The sequence below is a fragment of the Periplaneta americana genome, chromosome 12, assembly GCF_040183065.1.
Source record: "Periplaneta americana isolate PAMFEO1 chromosome 12, P.americana_PAMFEO1_priV1, whole genome shotgun sequence".
NCBI classification, from domain to species: domain Eukaryota; kingdom Metazoa; phylum Arthropoda; class Insecta; order Blattodea; family Blattidae; genus Periplaneta; species Periplaneta americana.
Genome location: NC_091128.1, coordinates 13,229,338 through 13,257,246, shown reverse-complemented (window position 1 = coordinate 13,257,246; position 27,909 = coordinate 13,229,338). Strand labels below are relative to the sequence as shown.

General features: G+C 37.2%; 1 protein-coding gene across 1 annotated transcript in view; it reads left to right on the top strand.

Moving 5' to 3' along the window:
* The window catches only part of Gyc88E (Guanylyl cyclase at 88E), an 810,833-nt gene that overhangs the window by 669,097 nt on the left and 113,827 nt on the right, over positions 1–27,909 (top strand). Inside the window, exons 7-8 of the mRNA XM_069840815.1 lie at positions 13,415–13,620; positions 18,989–19,112. Of these exons, the coding sequence (XP_069696916.1) occupies positions 13,415–13,620; positions 18,989–19,112 (330 nt within the window). The remainder of the gene's footprint in view (positions 1–13,414; positions 13,621–18,988; positions 19,113–27,909) is intronic.

Genomic DNA, 27,909 nt, shown 5'->3' with positions numbered 1-27,909 from the left:
TTCCTTTTGCCTTACCGGTTAGTATTGTGGCTTCAATCACATTCGGCATGAGTTTCTTAACGCAAAGCCGTGTTCCGTTGCACAGTTGTGACGGGTCCAGGTTTCGCAATGACATTATTGGTGCTCCTTTTTTTAACAACAGGCAGGGGGGAGGCATTCCAGGTGGTTCTAGAGAGTTGAGAAATTCAATGGATTGTTAACGGCATCATCTGCGTTTACTACGGAATCTATCGACTTATACGTAACGACGGAGCTAGGAAGTTGGTCCTGTATGTGTTCGTTTATTTCATTTACATTGTCATTCTTTGGAGCCAGAATGGCACGATCACATAACCACGCATGGTGTTTTAAATTTATGACAATGTCTGTATAAATTTTATGAACGTGTTCAATAATGGACGGTACTAATTGACAGAAATCCTCAGGAAAAGTGATCTCACTAGACTGTGGATCACTGGAGAAAGTACCTTCACCGTCTGCAATAGCTTGCTTGCGAAGTGCTGTGCATTTCTATCCGCCTGAATATGCACTCGCATATTTGTTGATAATGCAATTTTTGTTACTTTATTCCACAAAACTGATGTCTTTAAGCAGGCGTTTAGCTCGTCAGCAGGTGTGGCTCGTGGAATCACTGGCAGCGTTTAACGAAAGTCACCAACCAGGACCACTAACGCTCCTCCCATTAGTTTCTTATTTCCTCTCAAGTCTTGCAAAGTACGGTCAAGCGCTTCCAGTGATCTCTTGTGTGCCATTGTGCACTCGTCGCACACAATTATTTTACATTGCTTTAACAATTAAGCTTGACCGGAATTCTTGCAAACATTACAAACTGGGTTTTCGGTTGTTGCTATGTTAAGGGGTAATTTTAGTGCTGAGTGAGCCGTTCTTCCTCCTTCCATTAGAATGAATGCTATGCCAGACGACGCCATGGCAAGCGCAATGTCGTGCCGCATGCGTATCTCAGCCAGGATTATATTAATTAGAAAAGTTTTGCCTTCCCGCCAGGAGCATCCAAGAAGAGCAGTCCGCCGCTTGCTGTTATTATGCACTCCATTACTTTTTCGTACGCTCTTCTTTGGTCATCAAGGCAGAAGTGGCTTATTAGTCTTCACGAATCTCTCCAACTCTTCAACGTCGTAATTCCGGTCTCTAATGACTTCTGTGTAAACCAAGTCTGGACCACTTCTGTCTGGAGCTTGTACTCCGAGTTGGAGCAATGTTTTACCGCTCATAGCGATGCACTTGTCTTCCAGAAGTATCAGGGCCTGGTTAAAGACTTCGGGTGAAAAACTCAATTCCAAGTTTGAGTGATCTCTACGGGCTTTCATGAGCACATCTTCACTCATGCTTTGCCTATATTTCTCCCACAGACCATTCGGGTCTGATGGATTGCACGTCGTAAGAATAATGGCAAAGAGACTTCTTATCTGATGCGGAAAACTAGTCATAGCTGCTTCTGGAAGAGTAATATTCCAGTGCTGATCGTTCTCAAGTAAACCCAGCTTTTGGCATGCTTCTCTATAAGTCTGGCATATTTCTCCGTTCACAGTTTTCAAAGCCAGGAAAGACGTGGGTCCTCGAAAGGCATGAAGCAGCATTCTGAGAAAATAACACTCTGCATTATTGGGATGAATAGTGTACACACGGCCCAACGCATCGCTTGCCACTGCATCGTATCCAGGAACCGGCACTCCTTGTTTTCTTTTGCAGAATGCTTTTGTGGATGCATTCCAAGTATAAAACTTTGGAACCTGATGATAAAACAATGTCCTCGCAAATGGATCTTGCTGACATAGAAGGAAAAATGCCGTTAAAGTTGATTTTGGTGGTTCAGCGGCTACATCCTTGACCGTATCAGCGGTGAAGTACACTCTCTGGCCGTTTTCCAAATAAACACTCAGGTGAACAACTGTTGGATGGCGATCATGAATTTGGAAATTTAAAATACGCCAAACGGCTTCATTGCTGATGATATATCTCCCCAAATGATACTGTGTGATTTCGTCCATTTTGTTTTCATTGGCCAGTCCAAACACAGCTATATCGCTACCTTTGTTTACATATTTACATATGTACTTTATTGATTTTACAGAGTTACAATATTCAACATTGATGTGAGCCTGGAACATCTTTGAAAGCAGTGGAGAGTAGGAAACAACCCATCTGTTGTCAACTTCGACTTCTGCGTTTCCTTTTATTATCAGTGTGGTCGTGAATCCTCCATCGGTCGGTGCTCGCCTCCTGTACCGAGGATATCCATCATAACCGGTCTGGGTTTCCCTTACTAAATCTCTGGGATATTTTTAGAGCATTTCCCATCTTTCATGCATACTGCGTTACGGTTGAGCTGTCCGCACGGTCCGTGGATCATGTTCCTCTTCACTGCCTCAAATAGATTGGGATCTTGCTCTGGGTTCGGGAACTCAGCAGAAATAACGCTGTCGATCTGTGTTGGGAGGATTTTTTCTTTTAGCCATAACAGTATATGAGCGTGAGGCAGACCTCTCTTTTGCCACTCAATTGAGCACAACCAACACAGACAGTTTCCAAACATATGGCTCTTTGTTAAGACATCTACCAACTTTATTAGTTTTTGTTTGAAAACCCTCGCTGTTAAATCATGTCGATCAATCGGCGTCTGACCGAAAATGAGCTCTTCTTTAATCTCAGGCCAAGTTGGATTGCACGTGAATGTGATGAAAAAGTCGGGACGCCCATACGTTCGAATGCATGTCATTGCATCTTGAGCATATTCATGCATGTGTCTTGGGCTTCCTGTGAAAGTGGCAGGTAAAATTGCCATTTTGCCAATATCTGCAACACATCCATCATTGACTACTGCATCCCGTAAGTGAATATACTCATCCACTCGAAGTTTCTTCTGGTTCAGCAGTATGTAGAGAAGACGCTCACTTTCAATTTTGGCGTACATATCGACAATAAATTGATGGAATAGCTGGCGGCAGTTTAGGATGTGGTTAGGCGATCCTTCTCTTATCATTATTCTGTACGCGTAGAAGTCCATAGCAGAAACTTTCTTATCAGTAGCTCTACCTGTAGTAGGGTCAGTTCGCATGATGTTGAAATAGTATCCATCCTCACCTCGCAACAATATCAACGGGTACTGCAGAGCATCTTAAGAGCGATATGTTTCCACAATCCGTTGTAGTCCCTCACCGCGCTTCTGAATAATTATATCTCGCCGATCGGACTCGTCGCCTACCATTACAATGGCTACTTCACTAATTTAAGGAGCATTGAAGCGACGTTCATGTTCGCCTGCTGGTCTCTTGTCCGCGCGAATGACGACCTTATATTCATCTGGTGGCATTCGCTCAAGCGCTGTTTTGAACATATTAATCAAGTGGTTATGTTGGTGTAAAATCTTCTGTAGACTTAAAACGATACCCCGTATTGTACCAGGAATATTACCACATCGTCCGTCTGCTTCAAGTTCTTCATCCCCCATAAAATAAATCTGTAAAAACTTGGGATTATCATCTGCGAAAGGAAGAATAGACCCAGCTCTGTGGTAAACTCTGTGAACTTTGAAAGTGGGCATGAAACCTGTTTCTTCAACTATAGAAGTTGCGCCGAAAGATGTCATCTGAAAGCCTGAGTTATATCTTTTGATGTTTTGCAGGAAATGTTTCGATGCAGGTGTAGTCCCACACATGTACGACAGAAATTAATTCGGCGGCAAACCCAAAGGTGGAAGCCTAACTTTACCATTGCTGCAGCACATTCCTGAGGGTTCACTTCTAAACTTTTTAGCTGGGCAGTAATTACATACTTCATCCATTTTTCCAATAATAACTTTAGGATGATTTTCGTAATGTGAACACGGATCATAATGAAAAGCCTCTAACATTAAGTCAGCTCGTCTAAATACTTGCCTGGCTTCGACAGAACGGGTCCGTTTACCTTCGAGTCCGGTATTCCGTTGTTCCAGAGCTTCCGTCGCCCTAGACGTAGTGGCTGTAGTTCTCATTTGCTGCAGTCGGGCCTCCCGTTGCTCCAGATTTTCCGTCGCTCTAGATGTAGTGGCTGAAGCTCGCATTATATCTAGTCGCATCTCCCGCTGTTTTGGAGTTTCTAATGCTCGCTTTAGTTTCATTTTTTTAGATTTCGGATGCTTTTGCCCTATAGATTTCCGCTTTTTTGGAGCCATTTTGATTAAATTATTCAAAGTCCCCTTATTGCTAAAAGACTACCATTAATGACCATAGCCAACTGTATGTGATATCCAATAAGTAAAAGTCAAAGCCCAATATAACCCACACGATTAATGCCCTTGAAGCACACGATTAAAAATATTAAAAAACCTTCGGATTATTCCACCGCCGTCTGGATTAATCATATCAACAACGGCCACAGTTTGCTATATTTGATATGTAATATATGAAAGTCAAAGTCCAATGATACCCGAACGATTAATTTCCATTAATTGCACTTCAATTTATCCTGAATACTGTTATTTCTAAAGTTTGTGATAAAAAATAAATACACGTTATAAGAAATATTATACAATTTTTAAACAGTAACAAAATTTTACCGCGGTGAAGTTCGAATTTCACTCTGTTCAACGTCAGTATCCGCTGCATCAATCACGACAAAAGTTATACGTTGTAGTTTACCGAGGTAAAACTTAACAACTCGCGATGGAGTAATTATGTAGAATTTATCAGGGTCAAGTTCCAATAAAATGGCACCGGGAATGGAATAGAAAACGAAATAATGTAGCTTGATTATTGAAACAGAGACCAACATCAAATTGACAATATGGAAAGAGGGGGTACTTTTGAAGAATACAGGGATAAGAAATGCGAGAAAAAATTTCGTCTATCCAGAGAAACTGACTAATCGAAATAATTCCATCTCACCTATGAATAGAGTTTTAACAACATTAAGACCTTATGCTACAGAAATATTTAAGATATTTAACTTTGTGATTGATGATAATTTTTATCGTTCCACGGCATTATGCATTATTAAGCCTTTATGCCCACAATATATTTAATTTCCTTCAAGGCCAAACTACAATCTGTAACGGATGGATTCTATCAAATACATGGATTTCAGGGTGTTTTGCAGTAACGGAGACTATACTCATCAGAATTCACTCTCCTGGAGAAGGCAATGTAGAACACTACCACAACAGAAAATCATATCTTTCTATAAACGGTCAAGTCATTAGTGACCATAACTTATTAATAAGAGACGGGTTAACAGTAACAGTAAAATAGGCTCTATATTATTATTGCAATATTATAATATTGTAATATTATCACAAATATTACTATAACTTATAACAATTGCTTAAAATCGAATGGGTATAATAGCAATACGTGGGATAAAAATATCATCTTTCGTTTTTCCAGTTAATATTGCCACTCATATTACGTTTCGCATGAGTTTTTGACACAAATTCTTGTTAGTGCATAATTTTGGTGAGTCAATATTTCGCAATAGTAGGTCTACTATGGCTATTCAATATTAAGTAAATTATGTGGTAGTAATCCTTGTAGTTGAAAGAATTCTAGAATTAAATTGGATAAAACAGTCTGCTCACTATCTAAAAAAACTGAATCGAAGAATTCATAATACGGTCCTGGACTGCGTAAAGATACATACTGCATTAATTATCTAGTTTTAGACTTCATGATCTGTAACAACAATGTAATTTGATTTCGTGTTAAAATTTCCATGGCCTCGTGAAAGTCGATGTTGAATACAACAGACAATAATAAAAAACAGTTGACTGTAGAAGATTTTGTATTTTAATATTAAACATGAATATTTGATCTATTTATTTTTATTTTTTACAATTTTAATTAATTTAACGTCAATTTGCACAATTTTAATGTAGCCTATGTTCTTCTCCTGGTTATGAAGGTTAAATGTGCAAACTTTGGCACATATCAGTCAAAGCGTATAGATTTGTATAGAGAACACATACATACATACATACATACATACATACATACATACATACATACATACATACATACATACATACATACATACATACATACATACATACATACATAACCACATTCAATTTTATATATTAAGATTGTCGTCGCCGCAACTCGAACTGAGGAAAATTGTCAGATAATGTATTATTGGAGGAAAACATTGATAAAAAAAGTAACATAAACAACACAAAATCTTTAGTGTAAGTTCTTATGGATTACAATAATGACAGCGATCGGGACAAAGCATAGACTTACAACCCAGGATCATAAAATGAAAGAATTAATATATAAGGTAAGAAAAACAATAGCGATTACTAAAGTCTCCCATGATGGTTCAAATTTATAACAAGAGCACATTTTTAAATTGGAAATTTCTTCTTAGAAAGATGAAGTTAGCTCTCTTCCACGAGCAATGGCAGCTGAAGCCAATTCTTCGCAAGAGCAGTGCGCAAAGAACGAACATTTCTTTCAAATACTGGGCAATTTTACGTTGTTAATGGAAAAGAAATACGAACATGCTAGGAAAACGAAACCACTTAACAATGCATTCTGGTTCTGGAAAATAATATTAGAAAACATATTTTTCAGAATATTGGTGACTTGGTACTCAAGATAAAGGAGTTAAATTTATCGCAGAACATGACACCAGTAAAAACGTAAAATGCATCAGACTGAGAAAGGAAAAAATATTATAAAAATTAAACAAGTGTTACACATGATTACTGTTTTGAGAGCAATGGTCAGAGGATACGTATAAACAAACATCTGTTTTCTCAGCGTATTGGATAAACACGGGTAATATTTTGGCGAATCCTCGGACCTCACCTCATGTTACTACATCTCGCCAAATTATTGTAAAAAATTGCACAAAATTGTAAAAATTGTAGAAAATTACTAAATTGTAAAAGTGTAAAAATTTGTAAAAATTGTAATTGTAATATTGTAAAATTTTTACTTGTTCCACATCTTAAAGCTTCATTGCTCATGTAAGATCTATGGAATAAAGTAAATGAATGAATGAATGAATGAATGAACGAGAAATTTGTTAGACTTGTCATTTAGAATAGATATGCAATTCACTACTCAAACACCCCCCCCCCCAGCGACAGGCGGAAAATATAATATCCCGAAACAAAAGAAGAGTGACAAAGAATTAAATGAAGTAAGAACTCATATTATGTCTTTCTCTTATAAAATTCATTATACCAGGATCTCCGTCACTTAAGTACTGAAGATATGCTGAGTATGGTGTATGATCTGGAATTTTCTGATTAAAAAGCTTCCCATGTCACACACACTCGATCGAGAGAATGTTGGAGATAGTGATGCTTCAGCAATAGTTTTGTGGTGAAAATGGGAGTTGCGTTTGTCAGGTCCACACTGGATGTAAGAAAGTAACTCCAATCCCATGAGAAAAAAAGGCAGGTTATTTTTCACAGAAGCAAAATTAAAATAAAATAAAATTAAAAAAAAACAATAAAAACAAATAATAGTAGGTAAGTGGGGGAGATGAAAATCGTTAGCAGCCATCTTACCGTTGTGAGTTCTGGGTTTGTGCGGCCTGTAATAATTTTGTACCTTTATTTTGCATTTATGCCATCTCCAAGACACAGTAATCAAAAGAACCCCTCTGGTACTTCTAGAAAATCAACATTTTATGTGTGAAATGTTGGCACTATTAGGGTAAACTAGGGTCTGTTGGACAGTCGGGCATGTTGGACACTCTGTACTTTAACGTGCTATCACGCCACTTGTGGGCACCACATTCTGCTAGAAGTCAATGACGGAAGTAGCCCCACTCGTGCCTACTTCCGCCATTGACTTCTAGCTGAATGTGGTACCCACAAGTGGCGTGGTAACACGTTAAATTACGGAGTGTCCAACATGCCCGACTGTCCAACACACTCCAGTTTACCCTATGCAATTTTTGTGAACCCTTAAAATTTTAATTTCGGAAAAAAAAAATGTTCGGTCTCTTTCGATACGCCCTACGAAACCTCTTATATGATAGGAAGATGAATAGTCTTTTTGTACGTAGATTTTTCAGAGTGGCCCGTTACATATACAATCTATAGAAAAGAAAATAGGGTTGACATGAATTTGAAATATTAAGGGTACCTTCTCTGTCCTGGATATACCTCTGAGATAACTCAGACATGTTCACGTGTATCACTCTAAACAGCGCCGGGAATGATAATCACCACGCTGTCGAAGTTTTAATAATGATTTCACAATATGGTACGTCACGTCGGTGAAATTATAATAATATGACTTTTATATGACAATTTTAGAGCCAACTATGAAAACGAATTTCACTGTAAATCCAGCATTCCCCAGTCTTTCCTATTTTCTGCCTTCCTCTTTGTCTCCGCATATGATCCACATATCTTAATATCGTCTAGCATCTGATATCCTCTTCCTCCCCGAACTCTTCTCCCGTTCAACATTACTTCCAGTGAATCCTTCAATAGGCAATTTCTTCTCAACAAGTGACCCAGCCAATTCCTTTTCCTGTTCCTGATTAGTTTCAGCATCATTCTTTCTTCATCCACTCTTTCCAATACAGCTTCGTTTCTTACTCTGTCCATTTCACAATCTCCATCCTTCTGCATATCCACATTTCAAATGTTTCTATTCGCTTCTCTTCACTTCGTCGTAGTGTCCATGTTTCTGCCCCATACAATGCTACACTCCACATAAGGCACTTCACTAGTCTCTTTTTTAGTTCTTTTTGCAGCGATCCGCAGAAGGTGCTCCTTTTTCTATTGAAAGCTTCCTTTGCCATGGCTATCCTTTTGACTTCTTGGCAGCAGTTCATGTTACTGCTTATGGTACACCCCAAGTATTTGAAGCTGTCCAATTGCTCTACTGCCTCATTTAGAATTCGCAAGTTTACTTTTCTTCTTATGACCATGATCTTCATCTTGTTGGCATTTATCTTCATTCCATAGTGCTCACAGTTGTCATTTAGCTCCTGTAGCATATCCCTTAGTAACATCTCCTCTTCTGCTAACAACGCCATATCATCAGAAAGTCCTACTCCATTCTTCTTCCTCCTCCTATCACTCCTCGCATGTTGTGAAAACAGTTCTTCACTAAATCCTCCAAGTAGATGTTGAACAGGATAGGTAATAAAGGGCATCATTGTCGTACTCCTCTCCCTATTTCAGTTCCTTCTAACATTTATTCTCCTATCCTGTCTTCGATTCATTATTTCGTATGAGGTTACTGAATAGCCTCCTCTCTATCCAATCCACGCCAATTTTCTTTAGGATTCCCTTCAGTTTATTCCAATACACTCTGTCAAACGTCTTTTCTAGGTCCACAAATACGATATACACTTCTTTATTCTTCTCTAGGTATCTTTCGCCGATTGTTCGTAGTAGTCCAATTGCATTTGTCGTACCTTTTCCCGTCCTGAAGCCAAACTGCTCTTCTTCCGACTATTCTTCCATCTCAGAATATAAACGTCGATTCAGTATTCGCAGAAGAATCTTCGCCAAGTGCGATATCAGGCTGATAGTCCTGAAATCTTTTGAAATATTTGCATAATTTTTCTTCGGTGTTGGAAGCAACACTGTCTCCGTGAAACCTTCAGGCCAGTCGTCTTGCTCATATATTTCGTTGCATAATGGTAGAATTTTCTTATTGCCTTCACCCAATCATTCCACTAATTCAATGTGTATTCCATTAACTCCTGTTGCGTTCCCATTCATTTCCTTATGCGCTAGTTCGATTTCTACCCTTAAAAGAGAAAATCCTTTTTCATTTATGACAATTTAATTTTGAAGTTGCTTAATTTTTTCTGTACTGCGGTTTTATGAATTTGCGTGCAGGTTGAGCAACATTTTATCGCATATAACACGATAAGTATTAGGAACCATACTTTGTATAGCATGAATGGGATTTACAGGTGTTCCTCTGTCTCGTAATTTTTGGCAAAGCTTGGTATGGTGAAGTCTATCGAAATATTTTAAAAACTTATTTAGAATAGATTATGTATTATATTCCGTACCCTTTTGTAAGTTACGGTACACTGAAGTCACAGTTTTTACAAGAGATACTTTTTGGAATCCGGACTATTTTTCTGATAAAACAGTTTATATGATGATGTGTAATAATTTTGGAATTTATCTTGTGTAGTTAATTCCTCTATAGCTGATACAGTTTTATCTACCACTCCTTTTGAATGTAGATGTTAAAATGTTATGTTTTATTTAACGACGCTCGCAACTGCAGAGGTTATATCAGCGTCGCCGGATGTGCCGGAATTTTGTCCCGCAGGAGTTCTTTTACATGCCAGTAAATCTACTGACATGAGCCTGTCGCATTTAAGCACACTTAAATGTCATCGACCTGGCCCGGGATCGAACCCGCAACCTTGGGCATAGAAGGCCAGCGCTATACCAACTCGCCAACCAGGTCGACTTGAATGTAGATAATGTAGGTAAACTCATAACCTGCACCAATTTCCAAATTTCAGGGATGTAACCATGGGACCAACACGTATTTAGAAACTACAAGGAATATTGTAGAAATATATAGTTCATACATAGATCCTACATTATATGTAATTTATTTCCAAAAAATTGTCTGGTATCCTGGGTTACCAAAAACACATAATATTATGCATACAAGAATAATAACTATTACAGTAAGTATATGAGTCAAATTTACGCGAACATAGAACATAAATTTTAGAAATAATACAAATTATATAATACAATACGAATATTGTCCATATCTATGAATTTTCAATTTTTACAATACTTTAATCCATTTTTCAGTTCTTCTAAACTTAGCCTGTCTTTATTTTCTATGTTTAATTCAGTCTGTGCAAATAGATTGTCTCGCACATTGCACAAATCACCAGTTTCCTAAATTTTATCTGATATAGAAATCATTTTTATATTATCTTTACTATTTATTTAGTTATTTCAATAGTTCATATGTTTTCATATCTAGCCTCATATCTTGTACTTGAGTAATGATAACAGCTTACAAACCTAAAATATTTTAGAGTGTATCTATTTTAAAAGATATAATCCATTCAAATGTTAAAATTATTCTTTTATGTCTCATAGAACCTTACAAATGCCCATATTATCTGCACTGTAAGTATAATATGGGCACATATGTTGGAAATATGGGCAGTATAGAAATGAAATGCATTTCAAGCATATATTTAATATAAAATACATGTATTTAATAATTCCTGCACTAACCATTCATAGAATAATGTTATTGGTGAAGTAACAGAACACTGAGCAAATGAAAAAAAAATGTAATATTTAAATAAACACTGAAACTACATTAAAATTTGATTTAACACATTCGATGAGGAAGAAAGACTATGAAAAATACTTTAAGTAGTGACAAATGTCATTTCAAATGGTATAAATTTCTAAAAGACTAGGAACAAAAGCGAAAACAGCCAAAATAATGTTCTATATTTATATCTTGAAGTACAATGACGAATGTATTGAGATGGAAAGTGATTCCTCTACTCCACTGCTTCTGTTGCTACTTTTGTTAATATTTGATTAACATTTTCTGTTCTGTATTTATGCTTTCTTCTTTCGTAGTTATTTTCTATTAAATGGTGTCTTCTTTGTTGCTGTAGATGTCTTATACTTTAACAGTGATTTGAAATGATTCTTCATGATTACTTCTTTGTCTTTTTATCTTTTGATGAAAAATTATTCTACAAACGAATAAGAAATGATCTGATCTTATGTCATAGCTTCTAAATACTTGTACTCTTAGTATCTTTTACTGGTGGAAATGTTTCATCGTCGAGCAGAATATAGGCTAATCAATTACTGATTTACTACCTCTGCCCGATCATGTATATTTATGAATGTCTTCCTGTCGGAAATGACTATAAATTTTCTGCAATTCCGATTAAGGGCACATTTACAATTACTTCGCACTATTCCATGATGTATTTTGTTATCAATTCTTGCATTAAAATCACCGTCTATGACAATGTAGCCATCTTTAGAAATAGTTTCTACTTGTTCCAGTTTTCTGTAGACATGAAGTGTTCCTTTTAGAAAAGAAATGTTTTTTATTATCCATCCTCTGAAGAACATAGGCTTATTTCTAATAGCTATATGTGTCCAATAGTTATATTTATTCTTAATTTTATACTGTAATTTCATATTAATGAATAAAGTGTAGCCATTCGATTTTGAAATGCTTTTAATCATAATTATGCTTCAGGAGCTCTAGAATTTTTTGGACCCCACTATATAGGCTATTAAAATATAATTTTGATATTCGGTTGACCTTTTATTATCTTTTTGTTTCAGATGTCATAGCAATATCAATATTAAGAGCAATCACTTCTCTCTAATTCTTATTCCGCATTATACAATTTTCATATATTCTACACTAGAATTTTAAAATTGTCAGCGTTTATTCCATATTTCTTAATACATTTCTCGCACTAGTTGCGTTCATTGTATCCTGTAGTTTCTTTGAAGAGTTTCTAAGTAATTTAAGATGTCCTCTGCAGATTGTCAGTCCTTACAGGGTAAGATCATCATTGATATTTTTTTCTCATCTGAACTCGTTCTCTCCCTCTGCAAGTCCATTAAATCTTTAGAACATTGAAGACTTTCATGTACCTCCTTACAGTTTGAGACACTGGGTTCTGGGTAGAACTCAGCCGTCAGTACTGGTGTCCATACCTACATCGTAGAAGCGCTTGGGTTGGGAAAAATCTAGGAAAAAGCCCAACTAGGTACTCAGTCCAAGCGTGAATCAAACCCACGCCCAAATGCTACTACGAATCAGCAGGCAAGCGCCTCAACCGACTGAGCTACACCGGTGGCTTACTTCATGTTTAAAATGTAAATATGTACTCTAGGTATGAGTGTTAATATGGTTCACTGCACTTTCATCGGCATTTTTACATTTTAGAGACGCAGGCTACTGTGATTGAGGTTCTGGCTGATATGTACATTTATTATCAGGCAGTACATCGCACTTGACGATATGTGTCGGAGGAAGAACAATTGTTTGTATGCATCTGAAGTCTGATTAGTAATATAGCTAGTCGGCGGTATATACCCCACCACATTATATCCTGGCCTAGTTGCCTCAGAAGTGGTGCCTTGTTGGTATTACTTGTGAGGTTCAGACTTGTCTTCGGACAATTGACTGAACAACAACTGTGTTTAATATAAAGTGATTTGGCTATGTTTGAGTTTATGTTAATCTTTTAAGTGTTTTTGTGTTGTAAGTACTCGTATATGTAAGCCAATATGTTTGCAAATGTGCGTCTTAACTATATTGGTTTACTCGCTTCTCAGGCGTGGAAAGCCGATGCTCATGGCGTTGGCTAAAAGTGGTCTTGTGCTTTCCTAAAGCCTCTATGGTGTCTGTTAACAGTATTTTGTGTTTCAATTAATGTTATGTCATTGTTACAGGTAGCAAAACATTTCTATCACAAAGATATGTTGATCGAGCTAGTAAGAGAGGAGTTGTTGTTCGACACAGTGCATGTAACCTTTCAACTGACATTCGACAACAGAGCATTTACGTTAGCATCTCTTACTATGACTCGAGAGGAAAAACATTTGCCTATCAGTGCGTCCATGTTGTTTGAGATATTCCCATTCAGCATTGTGTTTGGGTGAGTATAAATATTTAAGTTGACATTAATTTAAAACTTAGTATATGAGAAACTATAATATTTGTATTACATTATTTCTTCTAAATAACTTTTATTTATAAACAAATAAAGAAATTTTATTCTTTTACTCAGATTTTCTTGGCAGAATGGAGAACATACACTCTCTAAATTATGTTTAATAAAGATAATTCTACAGAAGAACTAGACCAAAAAAGGCACTACATTTCTTTAACATTTGCTTACTACGAATAGAATGCCTGGGTAGAGTACTAAACACATCATTCACTTTCCGGCATCCAATGCTTTCCACAGAATAACCCAGAACTGTACACCCGTTGTGAGTAGAAATGAATGGATGTATTACTACTATATTATCCACATCAGACGTAACGAGCCAAATAATCACAATTTAAATGTAGAACACTACTGTTAAATATGTCGAAATAAAACCTCCTTCGACAATAATATAAATCCCTAATGGCATTAAAAATGCTTTCTTGCTGTTGCGGTCGAGATCCCCGAACACCTACTGTACAGGAATTTGCACCTCCACTGGCACAATAAATTGCTTTCTTACTGGTGCGGTTGAGATCCCCGAACACCTACTGTCGAGAAATTTGCTCCTCCACTGACATTACAAATGCTTTCTTGCTGGTGCGGTCGAGATCCACGAACGCCTACTGTCCAGAAATTTGTACCTACACTGACATTGGAAATGCTTTCTTGCTGGTGCGGTCGAGATCCCCGAACACATATTGTCCAGAAATTTGTACCTCCATTGGCATTGAAAATGCTTTCTTCCTGGTGCGATCGAGATCCCCGAACACCTACTGTCCAGAAATTTGTACATCCACTGACATTGGAAATGCTTTCTTGCTGCTGCGGTCGAGATCCCCGAACGCCTACTGCCCAGAAATTTGTACCTCCACTGACATTGGAAATGCTTTCTTGCTGGTGCGGTGAGATCCCCGAACACCTACTGTCCAGAAATTTGTACCTCCACTGGCACTGAAAATGCTGTCTTCCTGGTGCGGTTGACATCCCCGAACACCTACTCTCCAGAAATTTGCACCTCCACTGACATTGGAAATGCTTTCATGCCGGTGCGGTCGAGATCCCCGAACACCTACTGTCCAGAAATTAGCACCTCCACTGACATTGGAAATGCTCTCTTGCTGGTGCGGTCGAGATCCCCGAATACCTACTGTCCAGAAAATTGCACTCCCACAGACATTGAAAATGCTTTCTTGCTGGTGCGGTCGAGATCTCCGAACACCCACTGTCCAGAAATTTGCACCTCCACTGACATTGGAAATGCTTTCTTCCTGGTGCGGTCGAGATCTCCGAACACCCACTGTCCAGAAATTTGCACCTCCACTGACATTGGAAATGCTTTCTTGCTGGTGCGGTCGAGAACCCCGAACGCCTACTGTCCAGAAATTTGTACCGCCACTGGCATTGAAAATGCTTTCTTGCTGGTGCGGTCGAGATCCCCGAACACCTCCTGTTCAGAAATTTGTACCTCCACTGACATTGGAAATGCTCTCTTACTGGTGCGGTCGAAATCTCCGAACACCCACTGTCCAGAAATTTACACCTCCACTGACATTGGAAATGCTTTCTTCCTGGTGCGGTCGAGATCTCCGATCACCCACTGTCCAGAAATATGCACCTACACTGACATTGGAAATGCTTTCTTCCTGGTGCGGTCGAGATATTCGAACACTCACTGTCCAGAAATTTGTACCTCCAATGACATTGGAAATGCTTTGTTGCTGGTGCGATCGAGATCCCCGAACACGTACTGTTCAGAAATTTGCACCTCCACTGACATTGGAAATGCTTTCTTCCTGGTGCGATCGAGATCCCCGAACACATACTGTCCAGAAATTTGCACTTCCACTGACATTGGAAATGCTTTCTTGCTGATGCGGTCGAGATCCCCGATCACCTAACATTCAGAAATTTGCACCTCCACTGCCATTGGAAATGCTTTCTTGCTGGTGCGGTCGAGATCCCCGAACACCTACTGTCCAGAAATTTGCACCTCCACTTACATTGGGAATGCTTTCTTGCTGATGCGACCGAGATCCCCGAACACATACTGTCCAGAAATTTGCACCTCCACTGACATTGAGAATGCTTTCTTGCTGATGCGCCCGAGATCCCCGAACACATACTCTCCAGAAATTTGTACCTCCACTGACATTGGAAATGCTTTGTTGCTGGTGCGGTCGAGATCCTCGAATGCCTACTGTCCAGAAATTTGTACCTCCATTGGCATTACAAAATATGCTTTCTTGCTGGTGCGGTGGAGAGTCCCGAACACCAACAGCAGAAATTTGTACCTCCACTGACATTAAAAATGTTTTCTTGCTGGTGCAGTCGAGGCACTGTTCAGAAATTTGCACCTGGACTTCTTGATCTCGAGCAAACTAAATTACTTCAATTACATGTCTCATTAGCTTATGCCATTATGGTGGAGATACATCTGTTCGTTACTACGTACAAATGAATAGTTCTATGTTACTATGTGGAAAGTATTTGGTGCCAGAAAGTAGAACCATGTGCTTAACCTACTCTATTCTACAAGTAATAGCCTACAAAATTGTAGAATATGAATGATGCTTAGTTTGGTTCAGTTGTTCTGTAGGATTGCCTTAATAAATCTTATGGTATGTAATTTGGTGTCAAAAGTACATGATTTTATCACAGTGCCTTCATATTGCATACATTATAGTTTAGTTCTACTTTCCGTGATGCATCTAACAGCGAGTTTGACGTCATAGTACATATCGGACCTGATGCAGTCTATTCTCGTCTTCTGATCCCTTTGATTGTCAATAAGTTATTACTTTTAACGATGCTATATCAACTGCGAGGATATCTAGACTCGATGGAATTCATGTCAGTGGGACGGTATATCGTTGAGATGACGCCGAGAAATCATTATGATTTGAGATTACGTGATCTTCCTATTACTCTTAGGGAAAACCTCGGAAAAACCCAACCATGTAAACAGCCAAGCTCATGAGTCCAGATCTTCATCCTTGTATTACGCAGAGAACTGGTTATATTTGTTACTCCTGTAATATAAAACAAAACCGACTGTATAAAGGACTCAGAAATCAGAATTCGGTTCAAACGAAATTTATTTATAAATCCACGATTAGACAAGGGAATACATATAAACTTATAAAATTGATCAGAAAACAATAATAAATAATTCTAACTTTGGCAGAGTCACCATCTCCTATTACTCAGCTATCCCACTCTAAACTTGTCACACTCTTCGGTCTCCTGTCACTTAACTATACCGTCATCTAACTCATTCTAACCTTGTCACAATCCTAGGGCTCTCATCACTTAGTTATCCCCTCATCGAACCCACTCGAACCTTGTCAGAGTTCTCGGTCTCCTATCATTTAGCTATCCCGTCACCTAACTCATTCTAAGCTTGTCACAGTTCTTGGTCTCCTATCACTTAGCTATCTCCTCACCTAATCCACTCTAACCTCGTCAACATCCTAGATCTCTCATCACTTAGCTATACCCTCATCTAACCTACTCTAACCTTGTCACAGTTCTCGGTGTCTATCACTCAGTTATCTTCTCATCTAACCCACCCTATCCTTGTCAGAGTCCTCGGTTTTCTATCATTTATCTATACCGACATCTAACCCACTTCAACGTTATTACATTTCTCTCCAGAGGTCGCGTAGTTATCCCCTCAATTAATCAACCCTAACCTTATCGCAATCCTCGGTCTCCTGTCACTTATTTATCCCCTAATCTAACCCACTTGCCCAAGTCCTCGGTCTCCTGTCACTTGGGTATTTCTAAACCACTCCAACTTTTTCACAATCCTCGGTCTTCTGTCACTTAGATTTACCCTCATCTAACCCACTTTAAACTTGCCAAATCCTTGTCGAAGATGGGGGTTTTCTCAGGTTCACCCATTTCCCCCTATTAGGCATCTACATCATTCCGTCAACATGTCTCTATTCCGTCATCATTCCATAGCATTCCCCGATAGCTGGCAGGTGAAGCGTGAAGGAGGCTAGCTTAGAGACGAGTGAGGGTTCCTGCTCGAAACTTGGGTACGAGCGAACTTAGTGTAGTCAGCCGGTGTCGGTTTGTGAATGCGCCTAACTTAAGGATATTCAACTCCATTTTGAAATATTACATACCGGGTATAAAATTAACATTTGACCAGGAACATGCAGATTAAATATTGCATAACAAAATGGCCAGTAAAGTTTCAATCCCTAACAGAAAATAAAGAAAAAAAAACGAAAGAAAAAACTCCCTGACCATATATCCTCGTGCATACTCGTATTGACTCGGAATGCTCTACTCTGTCCAAAATTCAGGTATAAACTCCACGTCAGAACCAGCAGGGCACGCAGTTCCATGTCCTTTCTTCGACGTCTCTCAAGCAAGAGATCACACTCAAACAAAAATCACATCACGTTTAGTCTAAAATTAGGCCCAGGAAAAAGCAGAATAAATCAATACTCTTCCCCATCTCAGGTTTGAGGAGAAGTTTACACATAACCAAATATCACAAAAATCAATCGATAAGGTCAGAGATAATTACTCGTACATAGTAAATAAGAGGAGCATCCGATTACCCATATCCATTTCAACGTAAACCCCGGATCGATTATGGCAAGAACACAGTTACACAAATGTAATCTCGCCTTAAATAACTGTATACAGGTCATAAAGAACAACACGTTAAGAATGGAAACACCACAGCATTAAAAATAATAATAAATACAATTAACGAAAAGCAAAATTCATGTATGTTCTCATTTATAATCCCTTCAGTTAAAATTAATCTATATTAAGAAATATTTTATAATATGTTGTAGTAACACATTTTGAAATAGTATCTGCAGTATATTATGTATGTATATTAAAATATGATAGTCTTGATATTTTGTGTCACTGTGATGTGATTTTTAATCCAATTCGTATACATATAGCCAAATAACGCCACAATCTGTTGTACACACGAGGTTGATATGACTGTGTTCTAATTTTACTATTCCTAACTTTTCACTTAGGTTCTCGGCCAAAGAATAATGAAATACAATAACTACAAATTACTCTTTCCTTTTGCACAAGGACTCTTCTAGCAAAGTGCAGTAAAATAACTTCTGCGTAAATGAAACTGATATTACTTTCAGTAGAAGATGAACTAATTCATAGAGGGCTTAGATTTAACAGTTATAATTAATTTCCTAAAATGTGACAGTTAACAGATTTTTTAAGGAATGTTTTAAATTCAAATGTCTTCGACAAAGTATGTTACGTTACACGTGTATCAGTTATTACAGAACTTAATTATTGTTTGTTTCAGATCTGACATGGTGGTACGAAGCATAGGTAACTCTCTTATGGTTATATTACCTGATCTCGTCGGCAAGAAGATCACGAATTGGTTCGATCTCGTGCGACCTCTGATTGCTTTCAAGTTTCAGTCGGTAAGAAATAATTTGTATCTAAGAAATATGACACATGTGAACATAGAAATTAAAAGAAATCCACTATTGTCTACATGCACCCAAAAAATAAGTGCGTGATTACTGTAAGTTAATTAATTAATTTTATTAAAATAATTAAGGAAAACATATCTAAATAGAAACTTAAAGGAATGTAAAAAACAAATAAATATGGCAGAAAAATAATCCTTTTTCGAATATTTTATACGACTTGTTGACTTTACTGTAATCCAACTTTTCTCGACACGCTGTGAAACACTCGTACTGTGAAGTATGACGCCGAAATTTAATTTACAACACATGACATCCAATTAATAGGCCTGGTGTATACAATATGCAAACCCACAACCGTTCATTCCCTCCAACTTTTGAAGCTTCGCTTTAAATAATGCATAACGATCTAAATAATCATCATCATCATCCTTTCATGTAGTAGGCCTTGTGTCCTGTTACGGTCTCCAACTATCTTTTAACTAACAATCTTCCAACAACATAATCTTCCAACAAGTCTCTCTTCTCGTGGTATGAAGTGAAAAATCTAAGTAATCTGGTACGCTCCATTCTTTACACATGCTGAAGATAGTCTTGATTGTGTTGTTGTAATTATTGTACAATAGGTGTTATTTCTAATTCGTCTGTAGTGCCAGTGTTCTCTTGTGATCCAGAAGACTAAAGCCAGCAGTTCTTCGTAAAAATTTCATTTCTGCAGCTGTCAATCATCGGTGATCTTGGAGTCGAATAGTCCAGGCTTCATTACCATAGCTGAGAACTTATTGTGCCAAAATTATATATATTTTAAGTCTTGTGTCATATTACTAGGATGCACCCAAGGATATAAGACATTTCCGTGCAGGAATTCTGCATTCTCCTTTATACCCATTCTTCACTTTAAGTCTTGTATGTTTTTGGACTTTTGTGGCTGGAAACACGTGGTTAATAATTCTCAAAGATGTATTATAATTTTGGATTTTATTAGAAGTATCGCGCTCTTCATGGTTTTTTAGGATGTAACCTAAATATCTGAAGTAGTGGACCTGTCCCAGTATGAAATTATCGACAAAAATCTTATTTCCCACTGGTTGTTTACCCTTAAAAGCCATTATTTTTTATTTCTTGTTAAAATTTCTAAATTTTAATTTCTTGCAATGATAATAACAATAACACCCTAAAGCCAAGGATTGTAACCTTGACCCGTTCTATACACATTTTTATGATTTCTGTGGTAATCATGACTCCACACTGAACACTGATATGTAGCGACAATGTCTGGTCGCGTAGTATAATGGCATAAGGTCGCTGTTTATAACCACGACCTACAGCATACACCCATTCTTCCTCTTCTATGTCGGGAATTGAACCTTGGTTTCCTTAAATTATAACTACAAAATAATGCTACCGACCAAGTCATGCTCAGGGCTGAACTGATAAGAGTAACTTATTTGCGGGAATAACTCCAAGAAATAAAAACAAAATAAAAAACAAATAATTGTATTAAACAAACCAAGTTTTCATAATTTTTCTGGTATGCCAGAAACACAACTGCTGATGGTATTTACATGTTTATGATAAATGTAATATTTTAAAACATTTTAGGTATTATTTTTGCATTTATCCTCTTACGAACGTTTTTGTTCTAGTCTGTTATTTCTAGACCATTTCCGTTGAATTTTGGTCACAAATCTCCATTAAGGCCATTATTTAGCCATTTATTTCCTTCGGTATTTTCTCTGCAAATTTTGGTTATCAATACCCATTATTATGTATATATTAATTGCTTTTTCTACGTATTCAAATATGTCATATAATTCAATATTCTTCACCGAAATTATGTCTCAGTGACCTCAAATACTGAGAGATTCTATTATCTTCTTGGTATTAATCATATCGAGCTACAACTAGTTTGTCTAAATCTTCATATTTCTTCCTTTTCTTGGACTACTTACCAACCGGTCAATGTCACGATAGATCTCTGTAATCTCTTTCTGTAATCTGTCCAATAAGTGGTAGAAGGTCGGGTGATGTGTACCAATTAATTTGTTCAATCGGTTTTGCCATGACTTACAGGTGTTTGTAATTCCCGTAAGATTCCGTAAGATTCAACAATTCCAATATTGCGGTGGGAACAATGCTGCTCGTCGGCCTCTCCCCTGACGTCTTCCGAGAACATAATATTAAGTATTTTCGAGATAGTAGCAAATAACTTGCTATTTTTCCTTTGATGGTGGCAAAAATACGAGGCATATGGTCAGTTGTAACAAAAGTCAATGCAAGTAATGAATGGACCTTAGCATGGATTTCATTATTATTCTCATCAATCTACAAAGCAAAAAGACTTTCAGCCTACATACGACACCACATGACCTGCGCAAAGTAAAAGATGCAGCCTGCAATTTGTGCTGAGTGGAAGATATCTTGCACTGCACGTTTGGCTGCTATCTTGTAATCAGTTTCTATATAATCGAGTCCAAGTAATTCCCGAAATTTTTCTTATACACTTTCTCTTAAAACATTGAATATTTCTCCATATGTCTCTTGACTTTCTCTAGTAGTTAATGCCAGAACCACTGGAAACCACGCGCTGCGCACTTTACAATGGGTGCTGTATAGCTGGTTTGCAATTTTGGGTGACACCTTAAATGTTCCATTGCATATCCAATACTTTTCTTTTTTAAGAATTCGCAATTGCCAGTCAGTCAAAAAAAATGCTGTTCCCCTATTTGCATCTAAGTGAAGCAGCCAACGCTTCCGTCTTTAGTAACCTTATAGGCCTACCTTTCTGGCAGATTTTCTGTCCTCAATAGATGTTGGTTCCGGAGGCAGGTCCACTCTTCTTGTCTAACGTACAGCCTATTTCAGAGAATCCTTTTTCTGGAGCTTTACATTTCTCTCCCTTGATATTTGTTATATTAAATTCTGCAGAATACTCGTAGCTGGTTCTACACTAGTCCTAGCTCTGTCTTTAATTTGTTGTTTAAGCTCTGCTGCTTGACAGGAACCCCCGTCTGGTGCATAGCTATGTTAATTTTTCTTAAGAACTTCAGCGTCCTCATTTTCACTAGATGTGGTTATGGTTTCCTGTGTTTCAGATACATATAACCCTTTTCAATAAGTTTCTTACCTCCGTGGAATGTACTTATAAAACGGGAATTTTTTCCATGAGTAATTGTAAGTTCTGAAATATTACACCAAGATTTTATAGTATGGTAGCATAAAAATTATTATATCCATACAAACTACTACACCAACAACAACAATACAGAACATCGTGTCTGTCTTGCGTCTGGTATCTTAGTTTTTACTCAGAACTGTTACGATGAATCTTAAAAAGTACATACAGTCACTGGGACAAATAGTAAATGTGACATTTTGGTACATGTGACAAAATGTATATGTGTAACAAATTGTCCATGTTAGAAAATGTCTTGAGTAAAATGTCCTGAATCAGTAAAAGCAGCTAATTCCCTGAAGGCACTTCACATGCCTGGCGCATGAATATAGAGTCGTAGAGCAAGTGCGAAGCCACTTTTCAATGGCAGAACAACTTATCGAGAACATGAAGAAAGTGTTTGCGAAGGCATCTCGAGAGTGGCATGCTTCCAAGTATATGGTACCCAATGTATCATTGTCGACCTATCATCACCAGATGAGAAGCTTGGATTGAAGACTGTGTAATTGTCTATATTGCAGCGAACATTTCAAGCCTATGAATGGGCGGGTTGATTCTTTCGGCAGTAGTGATGCCGTTTCCATCAGGGATGCACAAAGATTTTTCTGCTTCCAAGGGTGAAGGAAAATTTTGTTACATGAAATGTAATTTTGGATTTCTTCTTTAAGTGCTAAACTGGTCGAATAGTTAGCATTAGTGAAAACAGTGGTAAACAATTTAGAGGGTGTTTCTATATACATTTACAAAGACATAAATGAAAACATGAAGGAAGTTCGAAATAAATGCAATTATGTGCTGTAGTCGTATATCAAAGGTTCTCTCTGGAGAAAAATTGTCGCTGGAAGCAACTGACAGTGACTTAGTGACCAGTTATATTGTATATTTTATAGGGGCATACACTATTGTTTCAGTAGAGATAAAAAGGACATTTTTCATGTACGTATAAAACTTTAATAGCCAACAATCGTCAGAGTTTCAATTTTAAAATTCATTTTTATACTGCAACACAATATTAAGTGAAAATATATATTAACTAATTTTGACTGATGGAAACCACATCAATAAAATTATTTATGTACAAGTATTTGGATAAATTAATATAAAACTAAATAACTGCAGGGCAAATAAAATAACATAGTATACTTCAATGTTGATACTAGAATCCAATGAAATTATGACAAAAGGTACCGGTAGTAGGCTATGAATTATTGGCATTAATTACTACACATTAAACAGTACAAAATCTCTTCTCCTATTTTGCCAGATTCACAATATAAAACAAATTTTAGGTCATTTTTTAGTTTTCATGGCATTTTTTAAAGATTTTAGGTCATTAATAACTAATTTTAGGACAGTTTTGATAATTTATAGGTTATCAAAATTCCAGCTTTTGTTCATTTTCTCTTCTTCTTCTTCTTCTTCTTTCTGCTTACCTATAATGCAATTTTGAACCCCCGAACACGAGCATTGCTCATAAGGGGGTAAATTTGTTTAACTTAATTTTGTGTTTTAATATTTAATATGCTCAATATTGTTTAATGTATTTAATCATTATTCATTATTGCTTAATATTTTTAATGTTTTTTTTATTCTGTTCCCTTGTTTTAATATAATGCCAATTGCTTGTTAAAGTAGACTGTTTGTCTATCGTAAAAGTACGTAAATAAATAAATATTGCATAATACGGGTTGGCCCATAAGTCAGTTCACATTATCAGTTATTCACCTTTTTCATTGAATAGTACAGTAACTACTTGACTAAAGTAGTAGCAATTTGACTTTATGTTTTCTTTAGTTTGATATTTTACTAGGTTATTAGCGTCTATGGAATTGGTGACAGAGATGGTATTTGGAGACATTAGGCCGATGATTAGCCATAAATTATCTGCAATTCGACTCAGAAAAAACCAAACCATGTAATCAGTCCAAGCGGGAATCGAACCCATATCCATGCGCAGCTCCAAATCAGCAGGTAAACGCGAGTGCCTTCTGAGTCACGCAGTGGCTGGATGTTATGTTGTTCTTGATGGTAAGGGTTCGGATTTCTATGACCTAAAAGCTCTGGAAATATGCATGGACTTATGCAGTAAGAATAACAAAATATGCTCTACATATAATAAAAATATGACGTAAAATTAGGGAATATGAAGAAAAACAAATTAAATATTGTCCAAAATTAGGTACAAAACTTTTTATTCATCAGTCTATAAAATTGTATTTGTGAATATTAACTGCTATAGCGGACTGTTCAGCCTATAAAAAATAAAAGGTGGGAAGGGAGGAAAATGTCCAACGTCAGTCCCTTTCGTGACTAATTCTTTTACAGCTATGTTAGAGGAAGCGCAAAGAAAGCTTGCCCATTTCACTGATGCGTAAAGAACGATATTCGGTCCTCGTGCCGTCATGCTCGTTACAGGGCTGCTATGAATCACCTAATGCTGATTACAGGGCGCATTCGAAAGTGCGGTCTTGAACAATTCGTATCGTGAAATGTATTGTGCAGAGCGGGTAGAAGCCAGCGTATGCGTTACATAATCTGCGTTTTATCCCTCGTATCAGGATTTTTATAGAGTTCAAAGTGTGTTTGTAAAATAACAGAGTTCTGTATAACATTCTATGTACTTAACAATGCCCCCCGTTGGCTCTAAATTAAGAAGTGCTAATGAAACGTTACACAGTCAAACTAGGGAATTATTTATAACGTTCATAAATGTATGAAAAACGAAACAGGCTCCGCTCGTAACGTAAGGAGTATATACAGATTAAAATAAACCAACCATAGTACCACGTTAGTTATCGGAACATTTTAATAAAATCACATAGTATTAGTTATTAGTATTTTATTACAATGTCAAATATCAATAATTATTACATGATCACATATTTCTTGTAATATCTTTGTAATTTCATTCAGTGATTTTATATTACGAATTCGTGCTTCTGTATTTTCAACAATGTTATGTTATTAGTTACTCTGCAACTAGATTTAAGTTCCGTTACATGCGCTGTGATAAATCTCACTCGAAACATCAAGCCAGCAGACGATTGAGAACTGACAGTTTGCCAATCGAATCGAAGCGAGGTCGAGTGCACCCGAACGTTTCCGAAAGTTCGCGCAGCTTTCCGTGGCAAGCTCCTCTTGCGTTTACTCTAACAGGTTCACAAGTCCACACTTGTGGAGTAACGGTTAGCGCGTCTGGCCGCGAAAGCAGGTGGCCCGGCTTCGAATCGGTTGTGGCAAGTTACCTGATTGAGGTTTTTTTCCAGGGTTTTCCCTCAACCCAATATGAGCAAATGCAGGGTAACTATCGGTGCTGGACCCCGGACTCATTTCACCGGGAATATCACCTTCATTTCACTCAGACGCTAAATAACCTTAAGATGTTGGTACAGCGTCGTAAAATAACCTACTGAAAAAAATGTTAACAATTTCACAGACTGTTTACGAATTACTATCTCATAACAGCGGAGTTGGAACCTCTTACGCGTCACATGTTTTGGAGGGGTGAAGAGAGTGAAGACGAGACAGAGCATACCAATCTAGCCATATTCTTAACACTTTTTTGTCCTTTGTGTTTTGACAACTTAGTGCTAGCGAATCCCGTTACCTTTGAATTACATTTATACCCAGGCTGTTGTAACCTTGCGCCTGTAATGTGGGTAGCGAAGATGTGACGTTGCCACAATGACTACATACTACTTAACAGCTGACTTAAACTTATGCTGAGTTTGCTGTTCTACTCCGTTAATTCAAGTGGTAATTAGTTATTATGTAACTGCTTTCTTTATTGCTATCCTCTCAGAGTGGCCTAAAGATTTTGATGTCCGCTTTATTGAATTATCAGCAGAAATTGATGGACGACTTTATATACAGACAATTCTTTCACTTCCTCCTAAAATTGACGAGTCATTTGCACCAATTCTGACCCTGTCTATTTACGCAAGTGTTCTCATTTTGCGAGTTACCACTTTTTGAACGAAGCCTTTTTTTTTTGCGACATTTCACAGCACCGCTACAAATTATTTATAACTTTATAATATCATTATCACACAAATTACTCACGTGATAGTAACACTACGTAACATAAGCAAATCGACAACGTAACAGAGCTCCACGTGATAGCACGAGCAACTGACAGAAAATACTGTGTTCTGATTGATCCAGAAGGGTATCGCACAGCGATTTTTTCAATTTTTTCATAGAAAGGGTTGTCAAACCAAATAAGAACTGTGCAAGGTTACAATGGCCAGGGTATAACCTGATATTTTTAAGAAAAGGAAATCCAAAATAAGTAACTAAAAGCAAACAAAATATATTGACACAAAACATGTTGGAGAACTGTTAAAACAATTTTAATGTGACCAAAAGTATGCTTTTATGCCTTTTTTAGTCATATATGACTCGTGTTCAAAACAACTAGAAATATGTTTAAGTTAACTTACATTTCTAAAAAGAGAACATGATAAAAAAATGAGATGCTATAGAAATTCGAGCCCTAATGGTGACTATTAAGAAGCATTTGTACAGTTGATTAGTAGACAAGAGTAGAATAAATAGAAATTTATGTAAGACAAGGGGTATTTTTGTACTTCAGAATTGGTGGAAACATTAGCAATCACAGTACAGTGGTATTGTTGACCTATTTGAAGAACGATTTACGAATATCATATCTTCATTTCGACAATGTATTTACAAGTAGAATAAAAGATTTGAACAGACCGGAAAGATATCGGGTCTTGCTCGTACAGTTATATCTATAGGCCTATCTATTACTACCGGACACAAGAAAATTTTGACGCTGTAGCGTGATGTTTTGCACAGTCAACTACAAAATCAAAACGAAAAGGGTCCCGTGAGTATGAGATAGACATACCTAGAACAAGCCTATAGAAAAAGTTGAAGTTGAAGCCGTAGAGGCCTACTTTGCATCAAGGCCTATATGAATATGATTCTCATAGCTTACAATTCTGCGAGTGGTACATAATACGACTTGAAGACGATTCCAATTTTAACAATGCCATTCTGTGAAATGATAAAGCAACTTCTAAATTAAATGTAATAGTGAAAAGGCGCAATTTCATCTACTGGGATTCTGAAAATACGAGTACACATTTGGTGATGCAGACAGAATTAAATGCTCCTAGTATGACGAGAATTTTTGCTGGTACGTTCAAAGGACCAAATTTTTTTCTGACAGGATTATTAACTCTGAAAACTACCTCGAAATTCTTCATGAAGTGATGCTAGAGCAGAAAAAGAGTCTAGTCTTTGAATACCTGCAGCTTGAAATTTTTGAACGAAATATTTGACGAATTGATTGGCAAAAGTGTTACTACTGAATGGCCTCCTCATTCGACAGATGGATTTTTCAGTGTGAGGAATACTAAAATATATAGTTTATTCACTGAAACTTCCAGAGATTTAATAGGACGTATTCACTCGGAATTCGAAACTCTACTCTCTTAGAATATTCATAATACAATTTGTGTCTCTGTATTGAATGGAAAAGGAGGGATGTAATTTGGCCATAAAATGAAAGTTGGTGAGTACGCCCTAACATGTTACTACAATCCTTTTGTAATAAACATTGCCAATATGACTTTACGTTTGTAA